We start from the raw sequence: 18449 nt of genomic DNA, 5'->3' as shown, positions 1-18449 counted from the left end.
TGATGATGTCATCAAGCTCAGAGGGAAATTTACAAGAACTGAGACTGTTTCACTTCCTGTGTGAAGCCCCGCAGTTTGTAAATGTCCATTTATTTTCTATAGTTAAACATAAACAACTGGACGCAAGATGAAAATGTTTGATTCTAACTGGATCAGTTTTAATTAAATTAATTCACATTTTGTTCCATGTTTCTAACGTGTTGATCAGCAAAACACTTTGATTATTTATTAATTTCTTTTATCTGAATTAATTCATTTTATCTTCAAGAAAAACTCAGTACCTGAATCTTTGTTAATTTACAAACTTTAGAATCGGACAAATTATTATCATTGACTTATTGAAATAGACGACTCAACGATATTTGACTGAAGAAATCAGTTTTAATCAAAAACATCTGGTTACATCAACGATCAGACGACAAGAATAAAAAAATAAAATCCAAACCACAGAAACCAACATGGACGACGTCACTTGTATTTACACGGAGCGACAGACCGGAGCCGCCACAGCAGAGGGCTCAGCGAGTAACAGTCGGCGTTATCGTCCCAGAGTGCTGCTGAACTTCTGGTTGAGAAAATCCAGAGGAGAAGAAAAAGATGTTTCTTAACTGACGAGGCTTCAGAAAATAATCAATGAACTGATCAGATGCAGCTGATGTTAAAGCTTCACATTTTTCCCGGCATCAGAAAATAACAGAACCCGATACCAGAGTCTTGTCCAAAAAAATGAAAATAGTTTGTTATTGCTCAATTTTCATCTGATGACAAAGCAGCGGTGTGTTTTTTTTTTTACAGTGTACAGTCTGCTGAAATATCAGCACTGACTCTACACTGTAAAAAGTTAAACATGTTAATGTTGAAGCCGATCTGTCACAGCTGTTTCCTGTCTGTCTGAGGCGACGCCCGGCGAGGTCGGGGGTAATTATTCATCATCATCATCATCGTCGTCGTCGTCATCATCATCTTCATCCTCCACTTCCCTCTTCCTCTTCTCCCCCTGAAGACCAGCGACTTCGTCATCTGACAAAAACAAGATCATACAACTTATTTAAAATATATACACACAGCAGCTGCCTGTTACGTGTGTGTGGCTGTGTTCAATCACACACACACACAGACACACACACCTCTTTCCTATTCTTTGGTAGATTTTGTTAATGTAGTTTTATGTCAAGTCCAAAATGTTTTAATAAAACATTACAAACATGTATGAAACAATAACATTCAGTGAATCAATCAACTTATATACAAACCACACGTGAACAGTTAGAAAATATACAAAATAAACCAGGGAGGATGAACAGTTTTCTAACTTGTCAGTTCTGCACACAAACTATAAAAAGTGACAGAATATTAATGGCGAGAATAAAAACAAACAAACCTCCGTCCTCCTCTTCGTCCTCGTCCTCTTCCTCCACATAGTCTCCATCATCTTCTTCATCCTGACAGCAAACACTTACAGTGAACAACAGCGCCTATTTGTGGTCACAGTGTGAAATCACAACCTGCTAATTCTGAACTAACAATATTACCCACCAGTCTGACGTGGTACGGTAAGCGTATTGCGTCACTTCCTGTTTTCCTGTCGCTGGTGGTCGCTCTCTCTGAACTAGCTCCTCTGCTAACACAGATATTTCTCTGTATCACTAGTTAAGTCTGTAGTTAAACATCCACACACACCAACCCCTCCTCTCTGGTGCTTTAGCGACTGTGTCTCCATCTGCGTGTCACCGGATTCTTCTGTTGGAGCTCACTGTCGTAGGCTAACAGGCTGATACATGAGCGATGGCTCCTCTGCTCCCTCCTGCTCCGAGTGTCTGATGTTCACTGACTCCTCTGCCTCCTTTAACAGTAGTATTGACAATAATAAAGATAGCCTTAGCGTAGCATTTATTTCATTACTAGACTCAATTGGTTTCAGTCAGTGTGTACACCAACCTACTCATTGTTGTAACCACACACTTGACCTTGTACTGTCATACGGTGTCAAAATTTAACATCTAATAGTACTTCCACGAATCCAATTCTATCAGTGCTGTAGCTAAATTTAAGGAAATAATTCCAATTACATTTAAAACCGTATTATCCGTCGATATAACCAACGAATTCTTCAAATACCCTAGCCCCACTGAGATCAACCATCTCGTCGATAGCTCTGTAAACTCATTACGATTAACATTAGACTCGATAGCGCCTCTAAAAAAGAAACGTGTAAAACATAGTAAATTAGCTCCGTGGTCTAATTCCAACAGACATGAATGAAAACAAGCGTCAAGAGAACTAGAAAGGAAGTGGCGCTCTAGAAACCGTGTGGAAAATCTCCTAGACTGGAAGAGTAGTGTTAAAGTTTATAAGAAGGTTCCACAAAGCAAGAGCTGCCTGCTACTCCACATTAAGAGAAGAGAATAAAAACATCCCCAGGTTTCTCTTCAGCTCTGGAGCTGACAGAGAGTCACACCTCCACCGAACCCAGTATCCCTCCATCCCTGAAGAGCAATATCTTTATGACCTTCTTTAATGATAAAATTCTAACAAGATCATACAACTTATTTAAAATATATACACACACACACAGCAGAGGCTGCCTGTTACGTGTGTGGCTGTGTTCAATCACACAGACAGACACACAAACCTCTTTCCTATTCTTTGGTTCTGAGAAAATCCTGAGAAGGTTGTAGCCAATCAGCTGTGTGAGTTTCTCCAAGAAAGTAATATGAAGACTGTCGGGGTTTAGAGCCAATCACAGCACGGAGACAGCCTTGGTTAAAGTCACTAATGAGCTTCTAATAGCTTCAGATGTTTGTGTCTGTCCTCGTCCTGTTAGATCTCAGTGCAGCATTCAACACTATTGACCATCACATTTTATTACAGAGACTAGAACAGTTCATTAGCATTAAAGGAACCGCCCTCAACTGGTTTAAATCCTATTTTTCAGATCGATTCCAATTCGTGCAACTTAATGATGAGTCATCTGCGCTCACCAAAGTTAACCACGGTGTTCCACAGGGCTCTGTGCTCGGCCCAATTTTATTCTCATTATATAAGCTTCCACTAGGAAACGTTATCAGGACACACTCGTACATTTCCACTGCTATGCAGATGACACCCAGTTATACTAACCCTAACCTGAACAATGTAATCAAATAACTAAACTCCAATCACGTGTCAAGGACATAAAAACCTGGATGAGCTGCAAGTTTCTCTTATTAAACTCAGATAAGACAGAGGTTCTAATACTTAAACACCTTAGAGACACATCATCTAATGATGAAGCTGCTCTAGACGACATCGTCTTTGCTTCCAATGAAACATCAGGAACTCGGGAGTGATCTTCGATCCTGATTTGTCCTTTGATTCTCACTTAAAACTAATTTCTAGGACCGACTTCTTCCACTTGTGTAACATCTCAAACATCAGACATATCTCAAAAAGATGCTGAAAAACGAGCCCAGGCCTGTGTTCCATCCAGACGTGATTATTGTAATTCATTATTATCAGGCTCCAGCAGGAAGTCGTTAAAGACTCGCTTAAAACCTTCCTTTACAATAAAGCTTATAGTTAGAGCCGGTCCAGGTTTGTCTTAGACCTGCTCTTAGTTCTGCTGCTATAGGTCTAGAATGTCGGGGGACACATGACACTCGGAGCTTCTCTTTCCAGCTTCTCCTTCCTCTTCTCAATCGTTATCACATCAAAGAAATTAATATCTCATCAATACATGTTACTGACTTGACTTCTTCCCCGGAGTCCCTTTGCCTTATCGTCCACAGATCCACATCGTGGATTATGATGGTGGATCGCGTATCAGAGATCATGATAATAATGGTGGATCCTGTATCGTGCTGGCACGGGATAGTGGTGGTGGACCACGATCGAGGTGGCAGCTGATGGTGGATCCTGATGGCTGCTGAACGTGGACTATGATCACATCAAGTCTGCTTGATATATAATATTTCTCCTCAGATACTCGACCATTACTGACAATAATCCATCAGTTCATTGACCTTCAGCTACAAAGTGTTTATTCTAATCAAAGCTGTAAATACTCTGATCTCTCTGATGTTCTCTGTTCCACGGGACATCTGTTCACTTGTGTCCGTCCTGGGAGACGGATCCTCACATGTGTCTCTGAGGTTTCTACCTTCTTTACCTGTTAAAGGTTTTAGTAGTTTGACTCTTGAGGGTTAAGAACAGAGGATGTCTCACCTTGTTAAAGCCTCTGAGACAAACTGATTTGTGAACATGGGCTATACTAATACAACTTGATTGATTGATTGTTTGAGCATATCACCTAATAGACGGTATGGCCAAAAACAACTATCGCAATATATTTAGGCTTTGTCGCGATACACAATATTCATTTCGATATTTTAAAATCTCCTCTAAAATCACTGCATAAATGTTAAATTCATAAAAGTCCACAGGAAGTGGCTAATCTAGCAGATGTTACCATTTCCGACGGTCCCTGAATGCACCTCGTCGGAAGATATCAGTGGACATTTAGGCTTAAAACAAGATGTTAATGAACTCGTTTCGAGTCGAATATAAACGTTGTTGCATCTGTTCATTCAGCAGCTGCAACAGAGGAAACTCTGTTTTCACTGATTCGTTCGGTTCAGTTTTCACAAAGAACATGAACAAACTGTCAATAACTGTCTCTGAACTCTTGTAAACTTGGGACTCTTTCGTCCTCTCGTCCTCTCTGGGTCTCTTCCCTCCGGATACTAACATACGCATGCTGAGGAGAGTTTTCTGGATGGGCAGCGAGCAGTCTGCTGTGAGGGGCACGAGGAGAGAAGCGAATCTCAAAGAGAATTTCATGCTGACGGCTTAAAACATCCACGTGACAATGTATAGTCGATGGTCGAGATGGTCATTTTATACACCACACGTGGTACAAGCCGCGATACCTCGAGTATATTCCATATATCGCCAACCCCTACATCACACTTCAAATATTGATTGGCCACACACACCTGGATTCCCTCCTTCATCAGGTAAGACAGTCCGACCTCGTCTCCTTCAGACTCCTCGTCATCCTCGTCCTCATCTCTGGTTGGTCCGGCTTCATCGTCCTCGTCTGGAACAAAGTTTGAGCTCAACATCGGATCCGATGACAACACATCACGTCTGTGTTCCTATGGAAACGCAGACTAACAAACCGTATCCCAGTTAAAATGCTACAGTTTTTTTGCTCTCACCGTTGTCGCCCTCAGAGTCTGGAGCCTCGTTGTCATCCTGGTCGAATCCGTCCAGGTAGGTGAGCTGAGGCAGCAGCTCGAACACGGCCTCTCTGTAGTCGTCCAGCGTGGTCACTTCACAGCTGTACAGGTCCAGACTCTTCAGGTTCTTCAGACTCTGCTGCAAAGACACAGAGACGCACGGTTAATAGAACTCAGATTATTAGAGCCTCAGAAGTTTTACACTGCCCCTGTAATGTGCGCGTCCGTGACCCTGAAGCAGCGCCCAGCAGCCCCAAAAATGTAAAGTAGTGGGAAACATGAATTGATTGTTCTTATTGTACGTCACTTTGGATGAAAGCGTCAGCTGAACAATAAGTAATGTAAAGTTTGGTCTCTGCATTAAAGCAAACACTGGTGGTTCTGATGGACACGCCCCTTGTCTCAGGACCTGGTGTGATTGACAGGTGTCAGTCAGACTTACCAGAGGCTCAACGCCGCTCAGCTCTTTGAACTTGTTTCCACTTAGGTTCAGGTACGTCAGATTAGGACACTTCTCCACCAACTTGTCCAAACCTCCGGAGATGGTGTTGTCGTTCACTTCAAGCTGACACACACGCACACACACACACACACACACACACACACAGTTAGAGGCAGTCAGCGACATCACAACATGGCCGCCGCTGCACTGCATCACTCACCTTGCGTAGTTTGGGGAGCGATGGCAGTTTGGAGAGCGAGGTGAGGCCGACGTTCACCATGCTGAGGATCTCCAGCTCCGTGTAATCGTCCGTCAGACCCTCCACCTCCCCGTCACTGGAGCGACAGTTGTCCACCACCAGCTCTTCCACCTGAACCAGACAACACGGTGACAGCAGCAGTGTGCTATGTTTACTAACTCGGTGTTAATCAGACCTGCTTAAATAGGTTAGGGTTAGGTTTAACAGTTTAATCAGACCTCTTTCACCAGTTTAAATCAGACCTCTTTACACCAGTTTAAATCAGACCCGTTTACACCAGTTTAAATCAGACCTCTTTACACCAGTTTAAATCAGACCCGTTTACACCAGTTTAAATCAGACCCGTTTACACCAGTTTAAATCAGACCCGTTTACACCAGTTTAAATCAGACCCGTTTACACCAGTTTAAATCAGACCTCTTTACACCAGTTTAAATCAGACCTCTTTACACCAGTTTAAATCAGACCCGTTTACACCAGTTGAAATCAGACCCGTTTACACCAGTTTAAATCAGACCCGTTTACACCAGTTTAAATCAGACCCGTTTACACCAGTTTAAATCAGATCCGTTTACACCAGTTGAACTCAGACCCGTTTACACCAGTTGAAATCAGACCCGTTTACACCAGTTGAAATCAGACCCGTTTACACCAGTTTAAATCAGACCCGTTACACCATTGTTTAAATCAGACCCCTTTACACCAGTTGAAATCAGACCCGTTTACACCAGTTGAAATCAGACCCTGAACGGAGAAACACGTAAACACATGACGTCACCGGCAGCTGCTCGTATAAAAGGAGGGAAACGGAGTCTCCGGTGAAGCGGCCTCACAGCTCGGTACCGGCTGGTGATGACCGGGGTTCACCGGGAGGACACGTGGTCTTGGTCTGAAACGTGGAGGTTCCAGACTCTGCTTCCAACGGCAGAAGATCAAAACGGGGCCGGAAACAAAGCACCAGCAGCGGGTGAAACTCAGCCGCTGCTGGTGCTTTGACCGGACCGCCTCTGACCGGACCACAGCTCCGGTCCGACGGTGTGACCAGACCGGGACCGAGGAACAGGGAGACCGCGGGACTTTCGTCCATGTTGAAGCCGTTTTCTGGGTCAAAATGTCGGACTGGTCGCTTCTGTGTGTGGCTGGAACACTCACCTCCGCCGGGCTCCGGCTCCTCAGCTCCACACTGACCCGCTTCTTCATGTCCATGCTGCGGTCCAACAGAGCGCGAGAGGCCGCTGCACAGAACTGAGGCTCCGGCGTCAGGCGGCAACTACGCCTCCATGTTCCACAGCAGGCCCCGCCCCTCACTCCGAGCTCCTATTGGATGAAAGAGAAGTCACTCAGCAGACCACTCCCCCAGCTGCTGATTATACAGACGTCCTCTCTGTGATTGGCCAGAAGAGCAGCGGCTGTGACCAATCAAGAGACGAAGATGAAACGTTTAAACGTCACACACGCCCACTCTTTGTCATTGTTGGCGCCATTTATGGTGCATTCAGGTTCCCTCGGCCTTTTCCAGACTGAAGATTATAAATTTATAAAGGTATGTTTGCTGTGTGTATTCTCTTTAACCCAGTGAATTTATATATCTGAATAAAAAATGTTAATAATACAGTAATGATTAAACTATTTTCTATTGACATGACATGTCAAATGACTAGTCCTCTGTTACAGAGGAAATTTTATTTTCTGATTCAAATCAAAATGAAGTCATTCAGCATAAAAAAATAATTAATTAATAAAATTCTTGAATAAAGAAACATTTTTTTTTTTTATAAAAGTTTATTTTGAAGAAACAGCAGATGTTAGGGAGTTATACACACTTTCCGTATAAAAGCCTTTAAACTGAAGAGTCAAAGCGTAAACAGGATGTGATGTCATGAGGAGCAGGAAATCAATCTTTGGTAGATTATCAATAAAAGTCAACATAAATAAAACCTTGTTCAAGGAGCAGTCAGAGTTAAACTGTGAAGTTCAATGATGCTTTGAATCTGAAACTTTCACTTATTTCATTACAAAACTTCTTCAGTTCATTAAATATACAAATATTTATTATTAAACATGTTTCCTGAAGTTCAACTGTCAAATAATTTCCAGAAATAAACATCCTGTTTCATTTAGTTGACATTTTAGAGTTAATGGTTTTTAAAGAGGGGACTTTATGTTTTTATCTCGACATGAATCAGAATAAATATCAATGTTCACTGTGTTTCTATAAAACCGACTGAATGATACAGTAGAAACCTTCAGAATAAGATAAAAGTAAATAAAACCGACGGAGAAGAAAATGAAAATAATCAAATCTGAAAACTGAGCAGAGAAAAAGATCAGTGTCACGTCTGAGCACAATCAATGAAGACGTCGATCACACTGAGACGATCACGTGAGCTTTTCTTATTCTGTGGAGTTTTACTTTGAAAATACCTGATGTATAAATCAGTGACTTCCTGTAACATCAGGAGACCTGGACCCTGAACTACGAAGAAGGATTTGTGGTTATCAGGTTAACTTAAGGTTTAATTCTGAGTTTTCAGTCCTACGAAGCTCGTTCACTTGTTATCAGGGTAAATCACCACGGTAACTTACACTGAACAGCTGACCTGCTCCAGGTTAAGTTGGAGATAAGAGTTTAAACAGTATAAAGCTCCGCCCACTGACCAATCCCAATGTGTGAGTGGTATCCATGGAAACTTATTTGATTGACAGGAGGAATGAGACGCTGCTGTTGATTGATTGTCTGAAGCTTGGAGGTCTGTACCTGAACCAACAAATGAGCAATGAAGTGTTTGTTTACACCTGTGCAGGGCCGGCCCTGGCAATGTTGGAACCCTAGGCGAGATTTCAGATTGGCGCCCCCTAACATACACACGCAAAACTGCAAGCGCCCCTTCAGCCGCCTGGCTGTTCACACAGGAAGCGCATTTCTCCGCACTGGTTCAGGGGTAAATGATGATTGTCTTCACAGGTGACTGACCTACGCAAGCCTATAGCCGCCACCCCCCCACAAGAGATTGTGTGCTTGTGTGTGTCTGTCTGTTTAGACACAACTGACAAATGTGGAATAAGTACATAATTAAAGATAGAGGAAATTGAAACTCCAGGAGAACAGCGGGGAAATCGAATCGTCTATATAATATATCACTGATATCGTTTAATATCGATTTTCAGTGTGCTTTCTGGCCCGATTCGCTCGCGGTGAACAGAAAAAATAGAACAGACCCCGAAACCATCGCTGCAGATCGCGAGCCGGCCGCGACGCTTCCCGGCGCTTCACTGCCAGTGTGAACAGCCCAATTGATTAACATGGGCGCGGAAAGGAGGCGGACAGCTTTTCGTGGCGCTTCGCGGTGCTTCTACCTCCGGTGCGTCCCCGGGGTTAGAGGATGATGGTGTGACGTTAATGCATTGGTTTACATTGCATGTGTCACGTCATGATAAATCGGTCTCTTGTGCCACCCTCTCGGCATTTTGCGCCCTAGGCAACCGCCTATGTCGCCTATGCCAGGAGCCGCCCCTGCACCTGTGTGTAGGAGCATGAGGTGGGCAGGGTTCATAGAAACATCACACAAACACCCACACTCTCAGACACACACACACCTGTTGTGGGGTGTCAGAGTGAATGCTCTTGTGGTGGCAACATATGCAGCACCTGGTCGAGAAGCTGCAGCGCCCGGTGCAGGTGAACCTCCAGCCAGCAGGGGGTGTCTTTGATGCTCTGTCGCGGGTAGTCACAGCCCCAACCTTTAACGAAGCTCAGACGCACGATACACAACCTACGCAGGTCGTCCACACCCAGACCTGCCAGTGAGCACACACCTGGAGGAGGACAGGAAGTTCACTGACACACAGTCACAACACACAACCCCTGTATAACACAGCTTTTATTTTGAAATGTTTAGCATAACATTCGATCCCTGGGCCCTGAACTACGCAGGATTTGCGCTTATCAGGTTAACTTCCGATTTAATGTGATGTTTTCAGTCCTACGAAGCTCGTTGACTTGTTATCAGGTAAATCACCACGGTAACTTACACTGAGCAGCTGACCTGCTCCAGGTTAAGTTGGAGATAAGAGATCAAACAGTATAAAGCTCCGCCCACTGACCAATCCCTTCCTTTGAACCATGACATCATGTTCTTAGAGGGTCTGTGGAGCTGGTGTGGATTGTTCGAGTCTCTGAGGAGGACCAGGGTCTTCAGAGACCCACAAGATCCTTTGAGCTCCTCTGATGAGCTTCTGAAAGATCTAGATTCTCCTCAGAGGATGAACCTCCGTCAGCTGCTGGAGCCCAACAGAACCAGCCTGACCCGTAAAGTGCTCCCAGTACCACAGACTGCATCTGCTTCACTTACTGATACTGATGTACTGGGAGTGTTAGCGAGGAGAACCTCACATACTTTAATACTTTGATCCTTTAAGTAGCTTCATCCTGTGAAATAAATATTTATTTGGGGGACAGATAGTTTCCAGATTTACCTTGTGACAGCCCCCCCCCCCCCTCTGGGACTTGAACACTCACCACAGTGACTCTCCACTGTTGTGTGGTGCACACTCTCCTTAAAGGGAAGGATAAGGGAAGTTTAAATCAATGTCTGGTTGGTGAAGTGGATCTCAGCCTCTAACTCACCCAGTACATCTCAATCTCTCTGTTTGCAGAGACTCCGACTCCTCAGAGTCAGAGTGTGTCCTCAGAGTCAGTGTGTGTCCTCAGAGTCAGTGTGTGTCCTCAGAGTCAGAGTGTGTCCTCAAAGTCAGTGTGTGTCCTCAGAGTCAGTGTGTGTCCTCAGAGTCAGTGTGTGTCCTCAGAGTCAGTGTGTGTCCTCAGAGTCAGTGTGTGTCCTCAGAGTCAGTGTGTGTCCTCAGAGTCAGAGTGTGTCCTCAGAGTCAGTGTGTGTCCTCAGAGTCAGTGTGTGTCCTCAGAGTCAGTGTGTGTCCTCAGAGTCAGTGTGTGTCCTCAGAGTCAGTGTGTGTCCTCAGAGTCAGTGTGTGTCCTCAGAGTCAGTGTGTGTCCTCAGAGTCAGTGTGTGTCCTCAGAGTCAGTGTGTGTCCTCAGAGTCAGTGTGTGTCCTCAGAGTCAGTGTGTGTCCTCAGAGTCAGTGTGTGAAAGATATCCTGAATATCTCCCAGGATGTCAAGTGTAAACATGCAATAGATGTTTACACTTGACATCTATTGCACTTCTGTCCGTCCTGGGAGACGGATCCTCACATGTGTCTCTGAGGTTTCTACGTTCTTTTTACCCTGTTAAAAGGTTTTTTTTTGTCGTTTTTCCTTACTCTTGTTGAGGGTTAAGAACAGAGGATGTCACACCTTGTTAAAGCCCTATGAGACAAATTGTGATTTGTGAATATGGGCTATACAAATAAAATTTGATTGATTGATTGATGAATATGTTGAACTTGCTTCGTAGTTCAGGCCTCAGTTCTCCCTGTGTGGACGTCAGACACATCACATAAGCAGCAGAGAGAGAGAGACAGGTGATACTCACCGACAGCAGGGGCGACTCCTCCTACACTGTTCGGGCCAGGAATCGAACCAACAACCATAGTGGCCTGAGCTGCTGCTGCCTGCCGCTGCATCTGTCTGTGGCACTGCCGCAAGTCGAACACCTGGACAAATGGACAGATGGGTGAGAGACAGCCAGGTGAGAGACAGACAGGTACACCAGAGTGTCATCTGCATATTGACACATTCACCTTAATACAAGCTCCCGGGTAGATCTTACGAACTCCATCTCCAGGTGCTCGGCCGGCCTCACGATCCAGGTAGTAACTCTGAATGAACACAGAGTGGTCGCTAAGGCAACGCATCCAGACATCTCCCTCCCCCCGACACTCCAATTGAACTCCTCGACCGATGTGAAGCCTGTAAGAAGAAGATGCAGAGTAAGAATGAGGCAGACAGACGGCTGTGGGAGTACCACGCCTCACCGTCAGGCTGACCTCACCTAGCACGGTGGCTGGTGGCAGTGCGATGGACGTTGCTCAGCTGTCCCAGACAGAAACGATCTCCTCCTGAAGGATCCACGTATCCGTCCACGGTCACCAGGGGACAGCTGGACTGGACCTTAAACATCTCCCCAACCTGGATGTCCAACTCAAAGTAGGAGATTGAACACCAGAACTCTGGACCTGAGAGACGGCGGGAACAGAGATGGTTGTCAGAAGAGAGGACTTGTGTTTTAAAGGTGAGGACACTGTGGGGTAGATTTCATACCTGGGTGGTTGGACACAGGTTGTGGATACGGAGTGGTGCTGTGATGCTGAGACCCTGCAGGAACACACATTCACACTCAGTACGAAGTTCCACAGAACCACACTAACATTTCACATGTTCACATGATCTCGTACAGAAGTGAGTATTGGGGGGGTGATGAGGATGATGTAATCGAGGCTGCTGGTGGCTCCGCCCACTCTGTAGAGGTCCTACATCGCTGTAGCGGGCGAGGTCATTACCTGTCCAGGTGGCTGCAGAAACATAACACAAACATCATAATTTCTGCTACAAATAATTTTAAAACATCTACTGCTTCAACTAGTACCCACTGTACTTCTATTGGTTGTACCCCCCCACAGTACCAGTTTTAGAGGGGTTGCTGTACTCTGGGCTCTGCTGGTGTAGTGTGGTTGGGGTGGACGGGTGAGGAGGCTGTGGGGTGACGGGAGGATTCCATTTTGGTGGCGAGGCCTGACCCCCCTGGCTCTGAGGCAGGGCAATCTGAAGGCAACCTGGGCCCTCACCACCAACAGCCACATCCCCAACCCCCCCACAAACGCCTCTTCTACCACACACGGAGCTGCAGCCTGCAGAAGAAATGACAGAGTCAGAACCAACCCTCCAGAACCACTCAGAACTGGATGAAGGCTGACGTGCTGAAGTGCCACGGTAAGCGCATTGCATCATTTCCTGTTTTCCTACCAGTGGTGGTGGTCACTCTCTCTGAACTAGCTCCACTGCTAATTCTGATCATTTCTACATAACTTCTGCTAATCGCTGATCTACAGTTAAATATTGACATATATCACTCCCTACTCTCTGGTGATCTAGTGACGCTGTGTTGAGCCCACCCTCGTAGGCTAACAGGCTAATCTTTTAGCCACGGAATTGCTCATTGTTAACATCTATGAGACAAACTGGGAATATGAGACAAATAAAATGTGATTGATTTGATTGATTGATTGAGAACGATTACATTACATCCAGAACCACTCAGATGATTCAGAACAATCACATGGTATCTTTGAGATAGATATAAAAAGTGTGTTGACAGTGACCTGGAGGAGACAGAGGCATGCTGGGATACACGTTGACAGGGCGGGGCTGGTTGTAGGGGTCAGGGTGGGGGGGCAGGTCGATCTTTACACAGTCCTGAATGAACTCCTCCTTTATCAGAGTCTGAGGACCTGAAGGAAGACAGCATGTGATGTTAGTGATAGTGTTACATGAAGCTTTGCAACATTATTTTACATTAAATGATGCCAAGCTACATGACGCTAAATTACATGAAGCTAAGCAACATATAGTTAAGCCACGTGAAGCTAAGCTATGTTACATGAAGCTACGTGACCTGACTTTTTTGCAAAGTTTAAAAATTTTAATAAAAATAAAAATGAAAAAATATATAAAAATAAGAATAATTTAATGAAACAAAATGGAAAAGGGCCACCATCTGCCGCCAAATGGAAAAACGACGTTCAGTATAAATACCCTGTGCATGACGTGAGACAGGTGAGTGTCTACCTGCAATGGCGGGCGACGCCACCCTCTCGTAGTGATAAGGGTTCACACACACACTGTCGTACTTCAGGTCGAACGCAAACTGACAGAACTTCACGTGTTTGAGTTCGTTCTTATGGAGGTCAGGCCATCGCCACAGACGAGTGTAGATCACATGAGGGAAACCCTTTCTACCTGCTACCTGTGAGAGACAGACAGGTGAGAGACAGACAGGTGACAGACAGAGAGGTGAGAGACAGACAGGAGAGAGACAGACAGGAGAGAGACAGACAGGTGAGAGACAGACAGGAAACATCCTTCTTGGTAATTCATATAAACTCTGTGAGAACAGACTGAGTCATTCTGAGAAGAGGTTACCACGGACACTGTGTGTGTGTGTGTGTGTGTGTGTGTGTGTGTGTGTGTGTGTGTGTGTGTGTGTGTGTGTGTGTGTGTGTGTGTGTGTGTGTGTGTGCTCTTGTACAGCTATCTGTGTGAGGACCAGTTTGAGTCTACAACCTACAGAGTGAGGACCTTTTGGCTCACTTTGTGACCCCCCTTTAATGGATTGTTTGGGGGTTAAGACTTTGTTTTAGGGTTAGGGTTAGAATAAGGTTTAGGTTAGGTTAAGGGTTAGGGTTAGGCATTTAGTTTGGATGGTTAGGGTTGGGGAATGCATTATGCCAAAGATAGTTGTACAAACGTGTGTGTGTGTGTGTGTGTGTGTGTGCGTGTGCGCACAGGTGAAGGGCAGGGAGGAGACCGCAGACAAAACCCACACATATACAAGTCGTTTTCAGACATGAGCTGCAGGTGAAATCCACAGAATCGTCTCCAGAGCTTCTCCAGAGTTTGTGTTTCACAGCTGAACAACACAGCAGCAGGTTTTCTGCACAGACTCGTTCACAACAGCATCAGATCCTCCTCCTGGTTCAGGTGAGAGGGGGGGCAGCCGGGTGCAGCAGACAGAGACAGGAAGTGACGTGTTACCTCTGCTGCAGAGGTCATGTGATCATGTTTACATCACCTGACACGCCGTCAGCTCTGATCACCACAAACTCTCTTCACATCTTCGTCTGTGTCTTCATCGTGTGTGTCAGCACTTCTTCACCAGAGGTTTGTTTTAGTTTCTTCATGTTTGTGTCACGAGTTAGAAGCTTCCCCCCCCCTCCCCACTCAGTGAATCAGTGGAGGATCCTCTGCTGTTCACACTGCTCCTGGATTTACACTTTATACAGGAGCTCAGGAGGAGGAAGACAAACTGAGTCTGATCCTCCAGAGAAGATCCAGAGAACTGAGGAGCTCAGGTCTGGAAGCAGCTTTAGAGAACAACTAGAGAACCTCGAAGAGAACCTTCTGCAGGTTCCACATCCAAACAAAAAGAGTAGATCTGATGTAACAGTGTCAGACTGATGACTCTAAGACTCTGAGTGTGTGTGTGTTTCTCTCCACTAGGAGGAGGGCGGGGGGGTTGGGGGCTGGTTTGTTTTGTCTGAAACACAGGAAAGGGGCGGGGTTAAGAGTTCAGTCAGACAGTGAATGTGTGTGTGTCTTTGTGTGGGTACATGTCTCTTTGTACACTGTAAAAAATCTATCTTGGACTGAACATTTTGAACATTTTTGAGTGTAGGGCATAAATCTGAACCAAGAACCAACATTAGAATCTTGTTTAGTACCAGTGGAACCTCTTCATGCAGCCTGAAGAACCCCATAAAGAACATAAAGAACACATCAGTCTGTCGCAGGTTTCTAACATGAAGTGTTTCCTCTATCACCAGTGTCCAGGATTCTGATTGGTCAAATGACTCAAACAATTCATCATTTATCAAATCTGTTGTTTTAGTTTTTTTCTAAATTAATATACAAACGTATTTGTTGCTCATTCTCTGAACGTGGTGACGTCATGTGTTGCTGAACTGCATTGTGGGTCCTTCTCTCTGCGTTGCATTGCTGTAGAAGTTAAAGGGATAGTTCACCAAAAAATTAAAATTCACTCATTATCTACTCACCACTATGACGCAGGGATGAAGTGTTTTAGAACAACGTCATTTACACAAAGTTTTTAGCCTAAATGTCCTCTGTGATCCTCCTAATGCTGCAGTTACTGCACATATCAGAGACATTTAGGCTGAAAACTTGGCGTCAATGACCTCGTATTGTGTTGAATATGAATTTCAAGGCTTCCGGACACTTGATGACATCACAGGAGCAGAATGGAGGCATGTTATGTTTTTTCTGTTGTTTTATTACGTCTGAAGAATCAGTCACCAGTTAATTCAATTGTATTGGATTCTGCTGCAAGGCTGTCGCTGAAACTCCAGAAGTGTTTTGTGGGCTCAAACACTCCCCCCCACCCTCCATCATAGTGGTGAGTAGTTAATAAGTGAATTTTCATTTTTATGTGGCGTAGTTTGACAGTGGAGACACACCCAGTCGTTATGATCGACACTGAAGACACGGAACCACAACGACACAAGCTGATCATGTGACTTTTAAAACTGTTTTATTTGTTGTTGTTCAATGTCTTTAAACGTCCTGAACAAGTTATGAAGAGTATTTATCCATTGAACTGTTTTTATTATCTGTCATCAGATCAGTTCCTACCTGCAGGCGTCCGTCCAGCGTCCTCTGGATGGTCACACACTTGCTGGGGTGGACCCCGTTGGTGGTAACCGCGGTAACGAGTGAGTCCAACTCGTCTTTTTTCTCCTTCAGCTTCTTCACCAAGCTCTCGATCGCCCGCTTAGCGAAGCCCTCGTTCTCTCCGCCCTGTCGGTGACACATGAGGCTGTGAACGATACTGAGGCAGGGGTCACCACTGCTGGGGGCGGAGTCAAGCACCGACATGGTCACCTGGAGAAAAGACCGTCAGTGACTGTATATAACGATGATCAGTGACTGTATATAAAGATGATCAGTGACTGTATATAAAGATGATCAGTGACTGTATATAAAGATGATCAGTGACTATATATAAAGATCATCAGTGACTGTATATAACGATGATCAGTGACTGTATATAATGACCGTCAGTGACTGTATATAAAGACGATCAGTGACTGTATATAAAGATGATCAGTGACTGTATATAAAGATGATCAGTGACTATATATAAAGATGATCAGTGACTGTATATAACGATGATCAGTGACTGTATATAATGACCGTCAGTGACTGTATATAAAGACCATCAGTGACTGTATATAAAGACCATCAGTGACTGTATATAAAGATGATCAGTGACTATATATAAAGATGATCAGTGACTGTATATAACGATGATCAGTGACTGTATATAATGATGATCAGTGACTGTATATAAAGATGATCAGTGACTGTATATAACGATGATCAGTGACTGTATATAGAGATGATCAGTGACTGTATATAAAGACCATCAGTGACTGTATATAAAGATGATCAGTGACTGTATATAAAGATGATCAGTGACTGTATATAAAGATGATCAGTGACTGTATATAAAGATGATCAGTGACTGTATATAAAGATGATCAGTGACTGTATATAAAGAGGATCAGTGACTGTATATAAAGATGATCAGTGACTGTATATAAAGATGATCAGTGACTGTATATAAAGATGATCAGTGACTGTATATAAAGATGATCAGTGACTGTATATAAAGATGATCAGTGTCTGTATATAAAGAGGATCAGCGATCAAAGACAGTTACAGACAGACAGTTACAGACAGACAGTGACAGACGGACAGTTACAGACAGACGGACAGTTACAGACAGACAGTTACAGACAGACAGTTACAGACAGACAGTTACAGACAGTTACAGACAGTCATGCTGCATCAACAGTTGTCTAAGATCAAATCTCAGTGTTGATGAATCTTCAGCTTCACTCACCAGGACGCAGCTCTCTCTGCTCGGCTGTGATCCACTGCCTGTGTCTGTCTCTGTGTGTGTGTCTGTGTGGGTCTCTGTGTGTGTCTGTGTGTCTGTGTGTTTCTGTGTGTATGTGTCCGTCTGCTCAGAGTCAGACTGTCTGTGTGTGTGTGTGTGTGTGTGGGGGGGGGGCTGTGTCATGACCATGCAGACAGTCAGACATAACAGGAAGTCATCTGATGTCCGTCCTTGGAAAATAAGAGCTGCTGACATCCAGTGTGTTGTCTCACTGTTATTAACACTGACGACAACAGCACAACAGTAACATGGGTCCTCAGCAGCTGCAGCAGATGATTCCACAGAAACACATGAACGACATCAGGCTGACAAACTCACTAAAGATTATACTGAAGCAAAGACAAGGGATTTATAGAGATATATAAATATTCATCAAATTAAAAGTTTAGAAAGATGTGTCACTGCAGCTTTATGAAGAATTCACTTCCTGTTGTGTAACAATCATCATAATCTGCATAAACAAATATTAACTAGTATAAACAAGTGTAAAATATAATCTTGTACTACCACTTTGAGCTTTTATTTTGAAGGCTACAACCAGAAAAGCTTTCCCCACTCTTTGTTTTGACCTTCTGTCTGTTTGTGTGTCTGACTCCTGCTTTAGTGTGAAAACTCTCCTGTGTTTCTGCATGTGTGTCGTTACCCCTGGTAACCCAGGACTTTTAGCATCATCTGGTGGTGATGAGAGCGCGATGCAGTCAGATCATCAGCTTTCTTTTTAATACAAGTGAATTTAATTATGTCATTGTGTGATTTTATAAAATAATTTAAAATGGATAAATGAATGAAAACTAATTTATTTCAGGTCTGTTTTTATATATTTCAAGGATGATTTGATACAAGTTCAATATAAAAACACTTGATTTGATTCCTGCACCA

General features: G+C 44.2%; 2 protein-coding genes across 2 annotated transcripts; both read right to left on the bottom strand.

Annotated features, from left to right (window-relative positions):
* Positions 1–361: 361 nt before the first annotated feature.
* On the bottom strand, positions 362–7265 carry LOC118114358 (acidic leucine-rich nuclear phosphoprotein 32 family member E-like). Its single transcript, XM_035164797.2, has 7 exons — positions 7073–7265; positions 5882–6031; positions 5662–5784; positions 5199–5358; positions 4974–5077; positions 1382–1442; positions 362–1020 (listed from the first exon to the last, which is right to left on the bottom strand). The coding sequence occupies exons 1-7, from the start codon at positions 7124–7126 to the stop codon at positions 923–925; spliced, it is 750 nt and encodes a 249-aa protein (XP_035020688.1). The 5' UTR covers positions 7127–7265; the 3' UTR covers positions 362–922.
* A 152-nt stretch (positions 7266–7417) lies between these two features.
* Positions 7418–17832, bottom strand: LOC118114354 (mothers against decapentaplegic homolog 4-like). The gene is made up of 11 exons (XM_035164790.2): positions 17514–17832; positions 16241–16489; positions 13661–13838; positions 13195–13323; positions 12499–12723; positions 12271–12387; positions 12137–12190; positions 11868–12051; positions 11617–11785; positions 11409–11529; positions 7418–9736 (listed from the first exon to the last, which is right to left on the bottom strand). The coding sequence occupies exons 1-11, from the start codon at positions 17763–17765 to the stop codon at positions 9531–9533; spliced, it is 1884 nt and encodes a 627-aa protein (XP_035020681.2). The 5' UTR covers positions 17766–17832; the 3' UTR covers positions 7418–9530.
* Between the last annotated feature and the right edge of the window lie 617 nt (positions 17833–18449).

Source organism: Hippoglossus stenolepis, chromosome 8, assembly GCF_022539355.2.
Source record: "Hippoglossus stenolepis isolate QCI-W04-F060 chromosome 8, HSTE1.2, whole genome shotgun sequence".
Taxonomy (NCBI): domain Eukaryota; kingdom Metazoa; phylum Chordata; class Actinopteri; order Pleuronectiformes; family Pleuronectidae; genus Hippoglossus; species Hippoglossus stenolepis.
The sequence above is the reverse complement of the archived record's forward strand: the minus strand, read 5'-3'. Positions and strand labels throughout refer to the sequence as shown.

Bases quoted from the DNA above. Each gene is read 5' to 3' on its own strand.
- LOC118114358 (XM_035164797.2), bottom strand. From the start codon at position 7,126: ATGGACATGAAGAAGCGGGTCAGTGTGGAGCTGAGGAGCCGGAGCCCG. The intron at 6,032-7,072 runs GTGAGTGTTCCA...TGTCTGGTTCAG, and splicing joins GGAGCCGGAGCCCGGCGGAG to GTGGAAGAGCTGGTGGTGGA. The intron at 5,078-5,198 runs GTGAGAGCAAAA...ACTTTGTTCCAG, and splicing joins AGACTCTGAGGGCGACAACG to ACGAGGACGATGAAGCCGGA.
- LOC118114354 (XM_035164790.2), bottom strand. From the start codon at position 17,765: ATGTCAGCAGCTCTTATTTTCCAAGGACGGACATCAGATGACTTCCTG. The intron at 12,724-13,194 runs GTCACTGTCAAC...TTTCTTCTGCAG, and splicing joins CATGCCTCTGTCTCCTCCAG to GCTGCAGCTCCGTGTGTGGT. The intron at 11,530-11,616 runs GTGAATGTGTCA...CCATTTGTCCAG, and splicing joins ACCCGGGAGCTTGTATTAAG to GTGTTCGACTTGCGGCAGTG.